The following is an 18,244-nucleotide window of genomic DNA, read 5'->3' on the forward strand; positions in this document are numbered from 1 at the left end:
TCTTGCCCTAGAAAATGCACAATATACTTCTATGAGAACAGGCATGTTGTTTTAGCACTAGTAGCAGACGAAGCCCCCGAATGCTAGCTAACTAACCTAGCCATTGATCATAACTCCGAGTTCCATTACAGTAAAGTCAGAATGCCGCCTGGGCCAGAGTTATCAAGAGAAAACCCAAATAACATTCCTGTTCTCAAAAAAGTTGCTAGCTACATAACTTGGAAATCCAGGTTAGTTATATCTTTATCCTAATTTAAATGAATTAGCTAATAGGGAGCTTAACTAGCCAGTTCAAATTGAAACCTTATCGATTGCTAGCCGACTGTTACACATCCCATCAAATTGTACTGTCCGGTGCAACTATGCAAATATTTCTCTATGACATTACACATAAGGGAGAGGATATGTATTTAGCTAGTTACATCACAGTATCATAGCTAGCTAGCTACTCACCACACACGTCACAGTCATCTTGTCGTATGTAATCCATTCCTTGCAATATTGTTGAATGCATTAGAAGTTTGCAAGTGTGCATGCGTTGCGGACATGATATGTCCACAACACATGGCAGCTGGGGGCGGACCACGTCTTGCTGTCTCTGGGCAATTGGACATCATTGGCAAAAATGGGCATGTAAGTAATCTATACCCAACCCATCCATACCCGTTGTGACGCACTGACTTCCAAATCTCGTTTTGGACGAGACTCACTTTATGACCAAAATTATCCTCTTTACACGTTGTAGTAAATTTTGCCACTATAATGAATGTTTCTGATTCCTATCGATGCCCCATAGGCCATTTATAACCAGGGAAGTTGGTTCTAGGAGGCAGTTCCCCTTTAAATGGTGGAAGCCCTCAATGGAAATGTCTACAACAGAACAAGTTATTTCCATCTAGTGTTCTCTTTCATCTCTATGATTGACACTTAAGACTGAAACGGCAGTTTATTTTGCCAAAATAAAGATGGGTATATATATGGGTATATATATATATAAGTGATATTTTAAACATCTAACAACAATTAATTAGATGCATCAGTAATTCAATCAACATTGAACATTTCACAGAAAACAAAACATTCGATTTAAATGTTTTTAAAATCAGGTTAAAAATCATGTTTTTTACTATTTTGTTATGCAAATAAAATCATTAAAATTAATCTAATATAAGGTTAATCAAAATGATCACTACTGTGCATGGTTCTCCCTTTATTGCAAAATGTTCAGTATGTTTCAGTAGTGACTCATTTAGTGGGGTGGAAAGGAATTCAGGTAAATATTTCAAATATGCAATACAGATTGTGTCAGTAGTATATATGTCTACCTGACTGTATGTTGGAAGATGTGTGCTGAAAGTTTGGGAGACCCCCAATTTACACCACTTCTGTACAACGACAGTGCACTACTTTTGGCCAGTTCTGGTCAAAAGTCGTGCACTATGTAGAAAATAGGGTACCATTTGGGATGTATTTGCGGTGTCCTTACCCTCTGAGGGATCCTGCTGAAGGCATCAAAGAACTGCTTGGCTCTCTCCTCTGGCATCTGGGAGACCAAAGAGCCCAGGGTGAAGACCACGAAGCCATCCTCTCCTGACTCATCCACAAACTCCTGCAGGTCCTGAAGAGGCACGGGGGGGAATGGTTAGTTAACAAGGACATTTTACATTTAACATTTTAGTCATCTAGCAGATGCGCTTATCCAGTGACTTAGTCATTGCATTCAACTACAGTGGCAAGAGAAACTATGTGAACCCTTTAGAATTACCTGGATTTCTGCATAAATTAGTCATACAATGTGATCTGATCTTCAGCTTAGTCACAACAATAGACAAACACAATGTGCTTAAACTAATAACACACAAATTATTGTATTTTTATTGTCTATACTGAATACATAATTTAAACATTCACAGTGTAGGTTGGAAAAACTATGTTATCCCCTAGGCTAATTTTCCAAAAGCTAATTGGAGTCAGATAACATGGAGTCCAATCAATGAGACGAGATTGGAAATGTTGGATAAAGCTGCCCTATAAAAAACACTGATACAGAAATCCAGGTAATTCCAAAGGGTTCACATACTTTTTCTTGCCACTAAGTTTAGTGGGAAAGTACAACCACATATCATAGTTATGCTAGTAGATCCTTTGAAATATCTTCACACTATGCAATGGAATTGTATGTACACAGGCAGAAAACGGACAGCAACTGGTGTGTACTCTTACTCTGAAACGTTCGCTCATAGTAGCCATCAACATTTCACATTGGACAAAATAAAACATGTAGGGGACTAAATTATATAGTTGACATTGGACAATATGTCTTAACTTCCATACATCAGTGTTACAACAGTAGTTGGTCTGGTTAGTAAAACATTGGCTGAAGAAGAGTGAGGTTATGAAAGGAGGCCATGCTTTGAAAGCACACCCTGTAGTCATACAAGATAAAGGCATACTAAACCCCAACCCCCAACCCTACAGAAATATCCCTGCAGAGTTGTTTCCCTTCCTGAGGCTTGTAGGGTTGGAAGAACACAATAGGGCCCCTCAGTTCCTCTGTTAGATTATAATGGCCACAGTCCAGGAGGAAAGAACTGCTGTTCCTGGCTCAGGTTTCACTGGCTGCACAGAGCCAGTGTCCCACATGGCACCCCATTCCCTATATAGTGCACTACTTTTGATTAGAGAATATGGACCCAGTCAAAAGTTGTGCACTATATCGGGAAAATGGTGCCATTTGGGATACAACCAGAATGTTTAGAGAAGAGCGAGGAATACTCTCCCAACACTAATGTTGAGCAATACTTCTTTCTACAAAATATGAAGAACCACACCAATGCTTTCCCTGCACATCTGCCAGAATTTCTATTGGTGCGTTGATTCTTTTACGCCTTAAAACATTGTCAGTATAACTTATGTTTGGCATTATTTCTATAGTTAAATAAAGGTTAAATAAAAAAATCCATTATCAATAGGAGAGAGTGGGGTAAGTTGAGCCATTTCTCAGATTCAGGATCACTCTGTCAAGGGAAATATACTATTCTTTCTAACTATTCTTTCTAACTATGTTGTGTATATTGGGAAATAATCAGAATTGATTACAAATTTGAAAACATAGCTTGTCCAAAAAAGGTGGTCTCTTGGCACAACTTACCCCGGGTATGGGGTAAGTTGAACCGCAGGACAGGGTAAGTTAAGTTGCCCACAAATTTCTGTACTGAATGAAATATTATCACTACCTTTCCCAAACACAACATTGCAATCACAAATGCTTTTTTGTCTTTTAATCATTTTAAGCATCTATTAATACAGGCTTAACACCTAACAAACACTTTGCACTTTTTTGACCACTTTTAACATAGGCCAGGCCCTGTTACCTCTTATCCCAGCAATAATGCCTTACATTATGCCTGGGAAGAAAACACATCAATTTGTTCAACCTGCCATTGGCTCAACCATTGGCTCAACTTACCCCAAGTTACAAGGATGCACTTTCATGCTAGGTCTATAAGCTCCTCACATTGAATATTATAGAGACCCCAACTGATGTATAGAACAATCTTAAAATAATCTACTTTGGTTTAGATACAGGCATCATGAAACTTCTAACACAATAAATTCAATTGGCTTGGGGAAAATTCTTTTTTTTGGAACACTTTTTCCATGTGGTTTCTTCCTTCAGATTCATTAAATGATGACCTCTTTCCTAAATATTTGGTAAAATGCTTAAATTTGTGTGTGTGTTTGGGAGGAAAAGGGTGGCTCAACTTACTCCACTCTCCCCAATGCATGATACTTAGAATTGACAGGAAAGTAGCTGGTTCTCTAGTCTACACTATGTTTCTAGATCGGTTAACAGATTTCAAGGCAAATTAGGTTGGAATGCATGTTGTATAACGTGAGGAGGAGCTGAACATGGTAGATAAACATTGAGCTATGTTGAGTCAGTCCTCATGGAGGAAACACAGATCAGGTTACAGCGGGTCTCTAATTGAGTGTCTGACAACACCCAACACTGACTGTCTCTTTAAGAACAAAAAAAGTGATTCAGAGAACACGTTAGAACATAAAGATCTTGAAAAGGGATGTCCCAAATAAGAATTTGATATCTTGAAATATGTAAACAAGTTGAAAGTTTGCTGTATTTTATCCAGAGGTATCATTGCTGTGGTCCAACTGCCACTGCAGTGAATCTATCCCTTAAAGGAAAATTCTACCCTAAAACTGTACTTAGTTATTTGTTGTTGATATAGTCCCAAAAATGATTTGCATGTCAGCAATCCAGTTTTCAAGATGTATAACTTTCAAACTACAGAAATACAGCTGGTCTGGGGCATTTAACGTCATATGATGCAAAACGCACATACCGGCTGTATTTGTATTATGAAAGTTATATATCTTGAAAATGTGATTGCTTACATGCAAAGAAATTTGGGACTATATCAACAATGGACTAATGAAACAAATACCAAAATAGTTTTTGGGTGGAGTTTTCCTTTAAGGTTTCTGGACCTGGATCCATACAACATATAAGGTGCACAACTCCGCACAGTGGAAGTTTCTACACAGTTGTTTGTTTTAAAACATTTTTACAAGAGACTCACCGGTGGCAGTGGAGCTCTTTTACCACAGTTGATGCCTCCTATGTTGACCATGTTGGGCATCCTGGGTTTGGGATATTCAAAGGAGTAGTCATACCTCAGCAACCAAATAGCACCGTGACCCAGCAGCTCCCTGTATGTCATGTCCTTCTCCAGATACCTACTGGTCAGCTTGTCAAAGCTGACAAACATTAAGGTACACAGGTAGCTCTCCAGACTGTACATCATCATGTTCTTCAACCTCCCTAGGAAGTCCATGTGGTCAGTGTTGCCTGAGTTGAAGCGTGGTACATAGGAGGGGGGAGTAGGGCACTGGGCAGCCCTGTCATCCAGCCCACAGGGGATCCCCCTCAGGAAGTACACTGCTGGGATGTTGAAGGAGTCAGCAATGATGGATCCACAGGGTAGGAAGGGATCCGTCAACATCAGCTGGAACCCTTCTCCTCTGAGGCGCTGCATCAGGGGTTCATCATACAGCAGACCCTCACAGCCTTTCACCTGCATGGTGGTGAAGTCAACCAGCCGCTGCACGTTCACAAATATATCCATTACCTCCGGCATCTTGACAAACACGCCGTCCTTCAGTTTGTTGACGCTCTCGTCCAGCTGGGCCTTGCTGTAGGGGACCCTGAAGGTCTCAGTCCTGTAGTAGTCAGAGCCCTGGATGAGAATGGATGTCTCAGGGACCAGCACCACCATCTCATGGCCCCTGGCCGCCAGCTCCTTCACCAGCAGCTTCATGCTCAGCCAGTGGCTCCCATCTACAGGCATCACCAAGACCTTGTCCCCCTGGACGGTCCCCGGACACAGGGCCAGGCAGTACAGCAGGGACAGCAGACACTGCCCCATCTTCAGCCCTGTCCTCAGCCCCAGCACAGGAACATTCTCCCCCCAACCCATGCCTCTCTGCCTTTCAGCTCAGTAATGCGAGCTGTTGTGAGAATGACACTACCTCCCTGAGATCTGGCACTGAGTGCTACTGAGAGGGGGCTGGACCTCAGAGTAAACTGTGGGTGGGTGGGTTGGTGAGTGTCTCCCTGCTCATTCTCGGTCTGCCTCTGCAGGCAGGCTGTTATATAAGACCATTCAGTCCTTCCTGTGGGCTAAAGTTTATCTGTAGGCTGAATGGTTCATGATTCCTTAAGATCAACTGAGAGATGTACAAGCTTGGCTCGCCAGTAATCTCTTGTGACAACCTTAACAGTGGGTTAGCTGAGTTGGTTCTAGGTGCCGAGATTAGCTAGCTAGTGACTTATAATGCAATAGTTTTTAAAGCAAAACTGTACCAGAGATACTTATGATCAGTTAAGATTTTTTTTAACAAGTACTGAAACAAGAAAAGTAAACATGGCTATTTTAAATTGGCTGTTTTCTTGTTTGAAGTGTTTTCTTAGTTCTACAAAATAAACGATTTATTAATTTCCCATTGAGCAGCATGATAATGAAAAAAAAGTAGTGTGAAAGGTCATTACAGAGCATGTAATTCAAAGTTAACCCTTACCATGGGAGGAGTCATGGTGGTATTCTAATCCTAAAGCTCAGAGTATTACCTCATGTTTCGTGAGGAATCTAGATTACATTTACATTTAAGTCATTTAGCAGACGCTCTTATCCAGAGCGACTTACAAGTACATACATTCATACTTTTTTTTTTTTTTTTTTTTGTACTGGTCCCTCGTGGGAAACGAACCCACAACCCTGGCGTTGCAAGCGCCATGCTCTACCAACTGAGCCACACGGGGCCCCTCATTAACTTCAGCTCCTCCCCTTTCTCCTCCCACCCAAAACACTGACATACTTTTCACATACTTTCACACACTTTCTCAAACACACATACACACACTCAAAAAGACCAGTGGCGTGCGAAGGCAGCTGTCTTGGGAAACAAACACTCACACGTCCAGTCCGGGGGAGATAACATCTAACATATGATATATAGAGCGGTATTTCACCTACGGTTAAAGCTAATATTACTATTGACAAACCACCTTTATCACAGTGACACAAATACATTACATTTGTCCTCCTATGTTAATGAAGAATCAAAGATTGGTTTCCTTGAACATCAACAAAAATACATCAGCATTGAAAGAATGCTGAGTGTTACGCAATCAACAATATTTGAATTACAGTACATACTACAATACAATACAGTATACATTGCTTATCAACTATTTTAAATGTGAAGGACTGTAATCAATAATAACACTGTTATCCCGAGTACAGTCCCACCCACAGACTGAGCCTCTCTACACCACGTTCTATTTACTCCCTGAACAGGAACTGTTGAGGTGATCAACTAACTCACTATGATGGTTTCTAATGACGGAAGCTAAATATAAAAATTACTTTCAGTGCCCATCATTCTGGATTTGATCAGACAGTTTACTGTTTGTTGTTACCATGTTTGTTTGTGTATCTGGAGTATCAGGGCTCTACAGTGTAAACAACTAGCTGAGGAATACAGCCAGACCCCCAGGGACAATACAACAGTCAATACAGCCAATGGCCATCTGTTTTCACTGAGATGATGGTTCTTCAACAGAGTAAAGAGAGACCACACAAAACATGCAATTAACCAACAGTCTAATTCAGAAGACACATCTGTCCATGCCCTGAGGCCAGGCTGGAGATTCTATTCTGGACGGTTCTAAAGGCTGGGCCTCTGTCTGTTTTTTTCCCCTAATGTGTGTACACAAACAGAAATAGATGATTGAGAAGAAGCGAAGAGGGCTAGAAGTATGGCTCATCTGATCAATAGACTGTGAATATGTCCCAAATGGCACCCTATTCCCTATATAGTGCACTACTTTTGAGCAGAGCCCTGTAGGGAATAGGGTGCCATTTAGGACACACTCTGTCACCCTCTGCAATAGTCCTAGACAGCATTATATTAACTGGCCTTTTTTATAGTGACAAAAAATAATCCGTTCAGACTATTGTCTTATTGACCTTAGGGCTCGATTCAATCCTTACCTCGGAAGTTCAGCTCGATTGAAATTGAAAGATCATTTCCGATTGTGCCGACATATGCAGCATTTACAGTGAATGCAGTCTACGTGAATGCGGGAACATTACAATCGCGCTGAACTTCTGCGATACGGATTGAATAGAGCCCTTGGTTACATGCACTGAATAAGAAGTCGCTCTGGATAAATGACAAATGTAAAATGTCTTTAGCTTATAGCTACCTCTGGCAGTTCATTTGGCTCCTCAAAGTTCAGTCCTCCGATCATCACCATATTAGGCATCAGAGGCCTGGGGAACTCGAAGGTAAAGTCGTTGCGCTCCAGCCACAGTGATGCCTTCTTCATCAGCTCAGGGATGGTGGTCTCTCTCCCCAGGATCTCTGAGGCGAGGACGTTGACATCAGAGTACAGATACCTGCAGGACAAGGGTTTGAGGTCAGGGCAGCCATACTCAATAGGCGGACCGCGGACTGGATCTAGATCCAAAACGGGGTCAAAACGGACCGTGGGTCCTAACAAAAAATATATACAGTTTAGTGAAGGGAATTCGGTCTGGATTTTTTTCCTTCAATCCATGGCATAATGTGTAGAATTGCAGGAAACTAGCAATAAAACTGCAATTTGTTATCTGCCAACAAGAGGGGTGTGAACAGTTTTGGATCGCATGGGTTGCGAGGAGCGGGTTTGTTACTTCATTGATAAATGCCAATATCCATCCGGACCTTTGCCACCTAGGAAATTTGTCTGACCAGACCTTCTGAAATGCTATTTGAGTACCCCTGTTTTAGGGTTAGGGTTGACATTAGAGTACAAGTACCGGCAGGCCAGGGGGCGGAGCAACGCCCAAAGGAAGTTGACGCTCCTCTGCCTCAGGGTCATGTGATCAGTGAAGTGAGTAAAGCGTCCAGGAGTGTAGGAGGGGGGGCTGGGGCACTGGGAGGCCTCAAGGTCCGTTCCACAAGGCAGGCCATTCTGAATGTAGATGGCAGGCAGGGAGAGGAGTGCTCCTACAATCACGCCCAATGGCTCAAAGGGATCAGTCAGTATGCCATCAAACCCCTGCTCCCTCAGAGTCTGCATCATGTCCTGGTTGGATAGCAGGCTGTCACAATTGTTACGGGTGTAGTTCCTGAGAACCGTCAGGGTCTGGTAGTAGCTCCACATCCTGCTGATGTCGTTGGAGGTGTCGGAGGCCATGATGGTGTCCAGGTTGGCCCTCTGAATGGTCTGGAGCTGGGTCCGGGTGTAGGGCACGGGGTAGGTCAGTGTGATGGTGTGTTCCGATGGACCCAGAGAGCCACTTACCTCTGGAATCACCACCACCACCTGGTTTCCGCGACGACCCAGCTCCTCCACAAATGGTTTCATGCCCGTCCAATGGCTGCCGTCGGCTGGGATCACCAGGAGTTTACCGGCCCGGCAGGACACCACCAGACACAGAGAGAGGACCAGGCCTGCTGCTGCTCCCCTCAACCATAACCCTCCTCCAGCCATAACACAGCAGTACAGTACAGTCACACTGTAGGATAGACAGAACAGTATACACAGTTAGAGTAACAGAACTGTGCTTCCTAGCAGAGAACCAAGTGTTTAAATAGAAAAGGGTGTGTCCTTATCAGGGGTTGGCCTGATTCAACCGGCTGAAATCAAGACTTCACCACTAAACAAGCAAAAAGTTGTTTGACAGTTGTTCATTTCATTGGCCATAGTGCCAAACAACAATGAGCTGTGCATTCAGAAATGTGTTCACTACAACCGGGTGTCATGCTGTCAAATGGGAGCTGATGCAGGGTTTGAAGAGGGATCTGTCTGCACCAAGATGCAACGTCATACACATTCTGTGCAATAGCATGCTGCACTACTCGACCTATAGTCATGCTGTATGTGAGAGAAAAGGCAACATTCAACTGGGCAGAAACTGGTTGAATCAAGTGTTTCAAATGAATTTGTCAACATATTGTGATGTGGAATCAAAGTGGAAAATACAATGGATTTTTTAAAAAGTAATGTTAAAAGAAAAAATGCTATTGCAACCTCTTTGCAATAAGGAATTGAGACCAAAAGCTTGAAGATTCAAGTGTTTAATACAGTCAGCTGAAGGCATATATTTAGAACGTTCACAAAACATCTTATACTCTTCCCTCTTTGTAGGTGTCACCTCCCCAGCCATACATTTATGACCCCAATGAGTTTCCCTCCTTTCCCCTGTGGAATGTCCATGGTCCTTTCTTTGTTTAGCCAGATGTCAGAATCACACCCCGTCCATCTTCTGTTCTGGGCCTGACCCTGCTCTCTGATCCTGGCAATTTCCTCTTATCTGATTAGGTTAATCTTTCTAAATGAGCACACACACAGTTTCATGGCCTAAACTCAGAGTAGTCATTCACTAAACAGGATACAAACAAACTACAGTTTAACTTGAAACATGTTACATTTTGACAGAATCCATCAGTCCCCCCTATTAAACCATAAACACTTCTTATTGTTTAATATCACTAAACAATCATTCAACTGCCAGCTGTAGACTTAATTATTTTGGTTTTCTCCAGACCGGAGAGTGTGATCAAAACAGACTTGATAGATATAGAAAAGACTAGAAGACACAAAACAAAAAAACACTGAGTTAAAACAATCCTAAATTCTACTGATTATCACAAGCATCTATGCAGATACATGTATAAACTAAATCTCTGACCACAGCTTGAGGGACCCAACTGACAAAATCTCTTGCTACCCCTGAACCCTATACCCACTGATATGCTTTTCTGCTAAGGTCCACAAAAAGTAGGGCTCTAAATATCCCCATTATGCTTTTCCTCAGTCTTCCATCAAGGGCTACAGGGTCACAAGAGATGTTTTTCAGCCACGTCCTCCTCACTGCATTCACCTCCTAAAGCTGCCCTAAAGATGCAAGCCGTAGCCTGAATCAATTTCACCTCCTCTTGTGGAAAATCCGCACTATAGATGCGTTTCAACAACAAAGCTTTACTATATGGAAACCTAACAATGCCATCAGAGCTACACCCGTAACTGCCAACACTGCCCATGCCGCATATTCCAACATCCACCTTATTTGATCAATAGTCCAATACCATGCTGTTCCTACAGCACCTTCCACAACCTTAAGTCTATTTTGTTATTACTCCCAATGTAACAGTAGTAAGTATTGTTACAGCTTTAACTCTGTCACTGTCAGTAACTTTCATCACTGGCTTTGCCGTTAGATCTATGATTGAGTTTGTGATATTCTCTGCCTTTTCCCCCGTCCTCTCCTAACCTTTTTCTGACCAGCTTATCTATTGCCTCCTTATGTTGTGCTACAGTGGGGACTGGCGAGTAATAATTACCATTACTCAGATCTGGATCACATCTCTCATCCCACAGCATACCCACCCCCCTGTGAAAACCCTAATTGTTTTTCCGCAATCCCTCTACAAATTTCTGTTACCGTGTCTTGGTCCCAGTTCTCTGGGAGGTATGTCAATGGATTATATGTGGCTATTAAAGTCTGAAATTGTAAAACTATTTCAGCAACGGTTATGATCACCCTGCTAGAGTCCTCCATGTTGAGCTTATCCTCATAGTAGTCCTTCCACTCAGCACAGACAACTGTCTTTCCCACACTACGCACTATTCCCTGTATAACTCTACACAGTGGAGTGGTATCATTCTCTAATGAGTCTATCACCCATTTTATTAATTTATAGGTGAGGCATCCCTCCGCTTCTGTCACAATTATTCCTCTATTTCCTGTCCCAGTAAAGACTATGGCCTTGGTTTTCGGGATACCCTTACATGGGTTACCCCCACATCCGACACCAACACACCATAGGAATGTCCTGTACTTCCACCACTCTGCTATAGACATTGGTGTATATTTGTCTCATGAACTAAATTAGGGCCTAACCGAGCATGTAAATAAGCCTTCATCTGCTCATATCCCTCGCTTTCCTCATGCCTATTAACGACAAGGACTATTTGGTCATTATACTCTCTTCGGATAATATTGTCCAGGGTCTGATTGCCCCAACAAGATATTTCTCCCCAGGTCCTTGGTCTCTCACTATCTAAAATCTTCCTTGACCATTTAATTCCTGTTGGTGTTGGGTAATACGGAGTGACAGGTATGTAAAACCTCTTGCTCCGATATACTGTAATTCCCTCTCTTTCGTTTCTGTAGCTTCACCTAGCTTGACGTCCTGTGTCGTAGAACTCTCAGAAGTTTTGTACTCTGCCCACACTAACTTGGAAGTTAGACTCCAGTTAAAAGAACAGCAGTTACTATCGCACACAATGCCAAGTTGAGGGAGGGACGAGAATCTAGTTTCATTCCTCAAACTATCTGTCCATTGTGTTCTTTCCAAATTCCTGTTTGTAAGAGAACCATCCCCTTATCAAATGGAGCCACCCATATCACCATGCCCTTATGATTAGTTACGCTCACGGCTTCAGCAACTTTGGATGTTACCCTCTCCCAATGAACCCGAGTGTCTTCGTATCGAGCTCTATATAAAGTGTTATTTGATCTTCTCCCCTCGGAGTGGTAGGGATTTATAGCAGCCGCAAAAAACACTACGTCAACTAAATTGTCCCTAGGCCCCACATTATTGCCCTTTTACAAAGTGATTTACACTCCTTCTTTTCCATCATCACCTATATCAAAACTTGCTCTATATCCATCTTGCTCGGCCTCTCCCAAGTCAGTAGGTGTTGGTGCAGCTTTCACCTGGGACACAGGCCTGGATCCAGGCCTTCCTTCCCGACACCTTCACTGCTGTGTCAGTCACTAGTAGGACAGTGTGGGGTCTGGTCCACCTGGGCTGAAAGTACCCAGTTGATGAACCTTCAAGCACACGTAGTCTCCCGGCTCTAGTGAGTGTGCTTTCCAATCCTGAGGGAATCTACAGTGGGTCTCTTTCACCTGGGAAGATACACACTGCAACGCATGGGTCATTTCCTGACAATATGACAACATAGACTCTCCCAGTATGGCCAAATCACTCATTTGTGACGTGAATAACAGTACCCGGTACTCCCATTGGTCTCCCACTTACCCCTTCGTGTGGCATGAGTCCTGTGGTGGCGTTGGAATCGTATCCAACCTAACAAACTCTGAGTCATATGTTCCTTAATCACACTCTTCAGGAGATGTGATGATATTATCACAGCAAACTTCCCTTCCGTTGATGTGACCTGCTGTATACAGGAATTTGTGGCTTTCCTTTTAATCGTTCTACCTTCTTTGACAAACCCCTCATTGAAAGTTGACAATAGTATACTATCTCTGCTACTATCACCATGATCTGGGTCTGTGTGACATTTAATTTACTTTATATTAGTCTCTGTATTCTATATTGTGCAGTTAGCTGTCCTCTCCTACGAGCTATCTCCTGTAACAATATACAGAGTGGTACCTTTTCCCAGAGACTCTATTACCCACTTAATGTATGAGCCACCCCCAGTCACATTCAATTCCGCTCTCCCAATTCCCTATAACGTTAATGCCAAAGAGCATAACCACACACTGTTGAAACCATTTTCCAAATTGTTCTATACTCCCTAATCAGTGTCTAGCTCACAGCAGATACAGGGTCAGGGAGTTACATCACTAACCTCTCGGGAGAAATCCCAACAATACAGCATCCCCAATCTGGTGAAATATGTATCAAAACAAATAGAGAAACACTAACCGACATAACACTGCCTGTTAAATCAAAGATAAACAACTTAGGTTATTAACATCCAATTAGAATTACAACTCTTGATAAGTCCATAAGGAAATTATTGTATCCCATGAGGTAAAGGTAAAATAGACTATACTTTAAAAATCCTATTGTCCATTGTTTCTAGTAAGATTGATCAGGCCTTACCAGAAAGTCTGGACAAAGGTCATTCACCACCATTAAGTATTTCCTTTCCCTTTCTTTCCCTATCCTTCAGAAGCCATGTAAATTTAAGACACTGACAATAAATCCCACGATATTAACACCACTAACCCATATTCATTGTCAGTAAATTGTGTTTGCATGCTGGTGTGTGTGTGTTAAACCGTATGGCGAAAAACACACACGGCCAGGCCTTACTTATCTGGGAGCTCATTAACAGGCCTAATCCTTCATAGGAGAAAGAAAATGACACCCCCTCCTCTCCTGGAAGAGAAAGTGTACACTTTGTTGGCATTCACTATGCTACATCTTAATCAGAAACTCGTACGTTTTAATTACAAACCAAACTCAATGATAAATCCACTGTCCTCCCTCCAATCATTAATCTTTTGTTTTAATCCACTCCATTGTTTATATGGACTTAATTTAGCATGTACTACCCTTAGACACGGCGACATTTATCTCCAACGATTCACTCCCGTAATGACTGGTCTCTCTTCTCCATGATTTTCCATGACCACTGCACTACAACATTTTAAAAAGGTAATTTTAGGTTTGGCAACCCCAACTCTAATTTCTCGTGACCTTCTCCCAATATTTACTCTTATCTAATTTCCAGTGACCCATCCACACTTTTGTCAATTCTATAAATCTATTTCAGAGTAAGACAAAATAAAATATCTCACGAGATTAGAAACCCCCCAAGGTTTTCTGAGTTTACAAGGAGTATTTTTCTGTTCCGATTCTAACTTGTTACCTTTTAGACTCCATTGTCTTTGATTCTCGCAAGGATTTTCCAACCCCAAAGTTGTCTCCACTTCATTCTGTGTATTGTTACTGGACCTATGTTGAAAGATATGGTGAATAGATCCCAGGCATCTATTAAAAGGTTGTGTGAGACGTCTCCCTTCACATATAACGTAATCTCTATGAACCCCTATTGATTGAACCGAGGCCATGCACCGCTATTTGTTCCTGTCCCGCTGCCTTTAACAGTGTTTGCGTCTGTTCTTTTGTCAAAGATGCAAAACCCTTGCATTGCTACATTCCCTCCGAATGCACCGGGTGTAGTAGGCTCCATTACTACTACACTCATTCTTCCAATGACCCACAGCCCCACATCTAAGACAGGGATCTATCTCCCTAAGCTTTGATGTTTTTTCGCTACGTTTGTCTTACCTTGGCCATTGAAACCACTGTCAGTGACATTCCCTTTGGCTGTATTAACCCCTCACACGACTGCGCAGTGAGCAGAGTTAGATTCCACTCTCAAAGCACCCTACTCTATTTCATTCAATATCCCCGTATTTGCCGTTTTGATAACAGGTTTCAAACCTGCCATCAAAGCAGACGTACATATTCTATCAATGTTTTCACGAACCCAGTCTTTTTGCAGCTGAGCACTAATCTACTAATTTTGGGTTTAAACCTCTCCCGACGGTATCCAGGGTGTTTAAATCTCCACACCCACCCTCTAATACACTCCAACTATTGTTACTATTTCTTTCTCACAACTGTTCCAACTATTTATTTATTTATTTCTACAAATTCGAATATATATATATATCTTTCCACTAGTTCCCATACTAAAATCCCAGGCTCACTACTGTTCAAAGGTTTGGACTCACTTATAAATGTCCTTGTTTTTGAAAGAAAAGCAAATTTTTTGTACATTAAAATAACATCAAATTGATAAAAAGAAATACAGTGTAGACATTGTTAATGTTCTAAATTACTTTTGTAGCTGGAAATGGCTGATTGTTTTATGAAATATCTACATAGGCGTACAGAGGCCCATTATCAGCAACCATCACTCCTGTGTTCCAATGGCACGTTGTGTTAGCTAATCCAAGTCTATTATTTTAAAAGACTAATTTATCATTAGAAAACCCTTTTGCAATTATGTTAGCACAGCTGAAACTGTTGTTCTGATTAAAGAAGCAATAAAACTGTCCTTCTTAAGACTAGTTGAGTATCTGAAGCATCAGCATTTGTAGGTTCGATTACAGGCTCAAAATGGCCAGAAGCAAAGTACTTTCTTCTGAAACTCGTCAGTCTATTCTTGTTCTGTGAAATGAAGGATATTCCAAGTGAGAAACTGCCAAGAAACTGAAGATCTTGTACAATGCTGTGCACTACTCCCTTCACAGAACAGTGCAAACTGGCTCTAAGCAGAATAGAAAGAGGAGTGGGAGGCCCTGGTGCACAACTGAGCACACACCGATACTGGCAGAATGTACATTTACTTACAGTATATTGATCTTATATTTCTAGCATAAACTTCTCTCATCACTTGTGGTAATGACAGATTGATATCGTAATGCATTCTCAGTCTAAATTATTATATATTTCACAGTGTGCAGACCTCCACAATCAACCTGATACCCCAAATATACCATTTTGGATAAGCCTAAATCAATTACGGGCACGGTTGACCACCCCCCTCCCTTCCGGCAATCATCCTTCTGGTGTTTCTTCATGTTCTTCTTCAGATAGTGTTTCAGTTCATCCTCCCAATGGCACATGTTCAAAGTGGATGGCCCTTGATAATGTCTCTCACCTGTCCTTTAGAGTCCATTATGTCTTGTTAATTTTCCTACCAGTACACCAGCAAGTTTGGACGGGATCTCTCTCCATGCTCACTCCACGTGGACTCATGTCGCACTCCTGAGAGAAAAGGCAGTTGATAGCTTCGACTGGATGCTGTGTACAGGTTGCTGGCTCGGACTTAGGTCTCATGGTAGAAGTGGTGAAGGACTAAACTGAACACCATTGTCGCCATTGCTTCAGACGGTTAGGGGGGAGTTGAGGTTCCCACTGTTCTTGGTCAAATTATCTCTTCCATGCATCTAGAAACCATCTGTGGCCACCTTCACCATAACCCCGAGAAAGGACAGACCAGAACAACATTTTAGGTTAGGGTATTTCTGATTCAGGAAATCCAAATGTATTTACTGTTTGACAAATTATTACAACCTGATTCAGGAAATCCAGACAAATGATTTACTGTATGACAAATTATTACTACTACCAATATTCTTAATACAGATATCTAAAACAATTTTCAAAGAGAATAACAACACAGTTAAAACCTGTTTTTCTTCTCCAAATGTCATTTTTGCGATCACGCTGCAGAGTTACAGGGTCAGGGAGTTAGAGGGCTAATCCTTAGGGAGAAATCCAGACCATCCAGCAGACCCAATCTAGTGAGATTTGTTATTGAAACAAGACAAAAACAAAAAAGAAAAGAAAAGAAAGCAGAAACTGTAACGGGCGTCGTAATCCCCCTCCTCGGACGAGGAGGAGAGGCGAGAAGGATCAGACCAATATGCAGAGTGGAAAGTGGTCATCTTTTAATTCACGTAGACTGAACACTTAATATACAAAACAACAAACGTGACAAAAAACGCAAATAGTCCCGTGTGGTACTAACACTGACACGAGATACAAACACCCACAAAACACACGTGAATCCCAGGCTGCCTAAGTATGATTCTCAATCAGGGACAACGAATGACAGCTGTCTCTGATTGAGAATCATACCCGGCCAAACACAGAAAATAACACATCGACAACCCACCCCAACTCACGCCCTGACCAACTAAATAAATACACCCCCCTTAAGGTGCGAACTCCGGGCGCACCAGCATAAAGTCTAGGGGAGGGTCTGGGTGGGCGTCTGTCCACGGTGGCTGCTCTGGCGCTGGTCGTGGTCCCCACCCCACCATAGTCAAACCCTGCTTCCTTGGCCTCCTCCCAATGACCACCCTTCATATAACCCCCATTAGATTAAGAGGCAGCACCGGAATGAGGGGCAACACCGGACTGAGGGGCAACACCGGACTGAGGGGCAACACCGGACTGAGGGGCAACACCGGACTGAGGGGTAACACCGGACTGAGGGGCGGATCCTGGCTGGCTGGCTCTGGTAGATCCTGGCTGGCTGGCTCTGGCGGATCCTGGCTGGCTGGCTCTGGCGGATGCTGGCTGGCTGGCTCTGGCGGATGCTGGCTGGCTGGCTCTGGCGGATGCTGGCTGGCTGGCTCTGGCGGATGCTGGCTGGCTGGCTCTGGCGGATCCTGGCTGGCTGGCGGATCCTGGCTGGCTGGTGGCCCTGGCGGATCCTGGCTGGCTGGCTCTGGCGGATCCTGGCTGGCCGGCTCTGGCGGATCCTGGCTGGACGGCTCTGGCAGGTCCTGGCTGGACGGCTCTGGCTGGTCCTGGCTGGACGGCTCTGGCTGGACGGCTCTGGCTGGTCCTGGCTGGATGGCTCTGGCTAGTCCTGGCTGGACGGCTCTGGCTGGTCCTGGCTGGACGGCTCTGGCGGCTCGGGACAGATCGACAGCTCTGACGGCTCGGGACAGACGGACAGCTCTGACGGTGCTGTGCAGGCAGGCAGTTCAGACGGCGTTGGGCAGACAAGCAGTTCATGCGCCGCTGGGCAGACGGCAGACTCTGGACGGCTGAGACGCACTGTAGACCTGGTGCGTGGTGTAGGCACTGGCTGAGCTGGAGAGGAGGAAGGCTCTGACAGCGCTGGACAGGTGGGAGCAGCTGGAGAGAAAACCCGGAGAGACAGCCTGGTGCGGGGGGCTGCCACCGGTGGACTGGTACGTGGAGGTGGCACCGGGTATACTGGACCGTGAAGGAGGACACGCGCTCTTGAGCACTGAGCCTGCCCAACCTTACCAGGTTGAATGGTCCCCGTAGCCCTGCCAGTGCGGCGAGGTGGAATAGCCCGCACTGGGCTATGCTGGCGAACCGGGGACACCATCTGTAAGGCTGGTGCCAT

General features: G+C 43.5%; 2 protein-coding genes across 4 annotated transcripts in view; both read right to left on the reverse strand.

Annotated features, from left to right (window-relative positions):
- The window catches only part of LOC129816420 (UDP-glucuronosyltransferase-like), a 34,807-nt gene extending 29,202 nt beyond the window's left edge, over positions 1-5,605 (reverse strand). For 2 of the 3 annotated variants that reach the window (XM_055870915.1, XM_055870907.1), the window contains exons 1-2: positions 4,602-5,600; positions 1,487-1,618 (exon numbers count right to left, since the gene is read on the reverse strand). In XM_055870915.1, coding sequence (XP_055726890.1) covers positions 1,487-1,618; positions 4,602-5,498 — 1,029 coding nt within the window. In that variant the 5' untranslated portion in view covers positions 5,499-5,600. Of the gene's footprint in view, positions 1-1,486; positions 1,619-4,601 lie in introns of all 3 variants that reach the window. The other variant, XM_055870922.1, reaches the window with a different exon arrangement.
- Positions 5,606-7,774: 2,169 nt separating this feature from the next.
- LOC129866949 (UDP-glucuronosyltransferase 1A5-like) lies at positions 7,775-9,082 on the reverse strand. Its single transcript, XM_055940008.1, has 2 exons — positions 8,385-9,082; positions 7,775-7,982 (listed from the first exon to the last, which is right to left on the reverse strand). The coding sequence occupies exons 1-2, from the start codon at positions 9,059-9,061 to the stop codon at positions 7,775-7,777; spliced, it is 885 nt and encodes a 294-aa protein (XP_055795983.1). The 5' UTR covers positions 9,062-9,082.
- Positions 9,083-18,244: the final 9,162 nt, after the last annotated feature.

The sequence above is a fragment of the Salvelinus fontinalis genome, chromosome 2, assembly GCF_029448725.1.
Source record: "Salvelinus fontinalis isolate EN_2023a chromosome 2, ASM2944872v1, whole genome shotgun sequence".
Taxonomy (NCBI): domain Eukaryota; kingdom Metazoa; phylum Chordata; class Actinopteri; order Salmoniformes; family Salmonidae; genus Salvelinus; species Salvelinus fontinalis.

Coding starts and splice junctions, on each gene's coding strand:
- LOC129866949 (XM_055940008.1), bottom strand. CDS start 9,061: ATGGCTGGAGGAGGGTTATGGTTGAGGGGAGCAGCAGCAGGCCTGGTC. Junction 7,983..8,384: donor CTCCGCCCCCTGGCCTGCCG/GTACTTGTACTC, acceptor CTTGTCCTGCAG/GTATCTGTACTCTGATGTCA.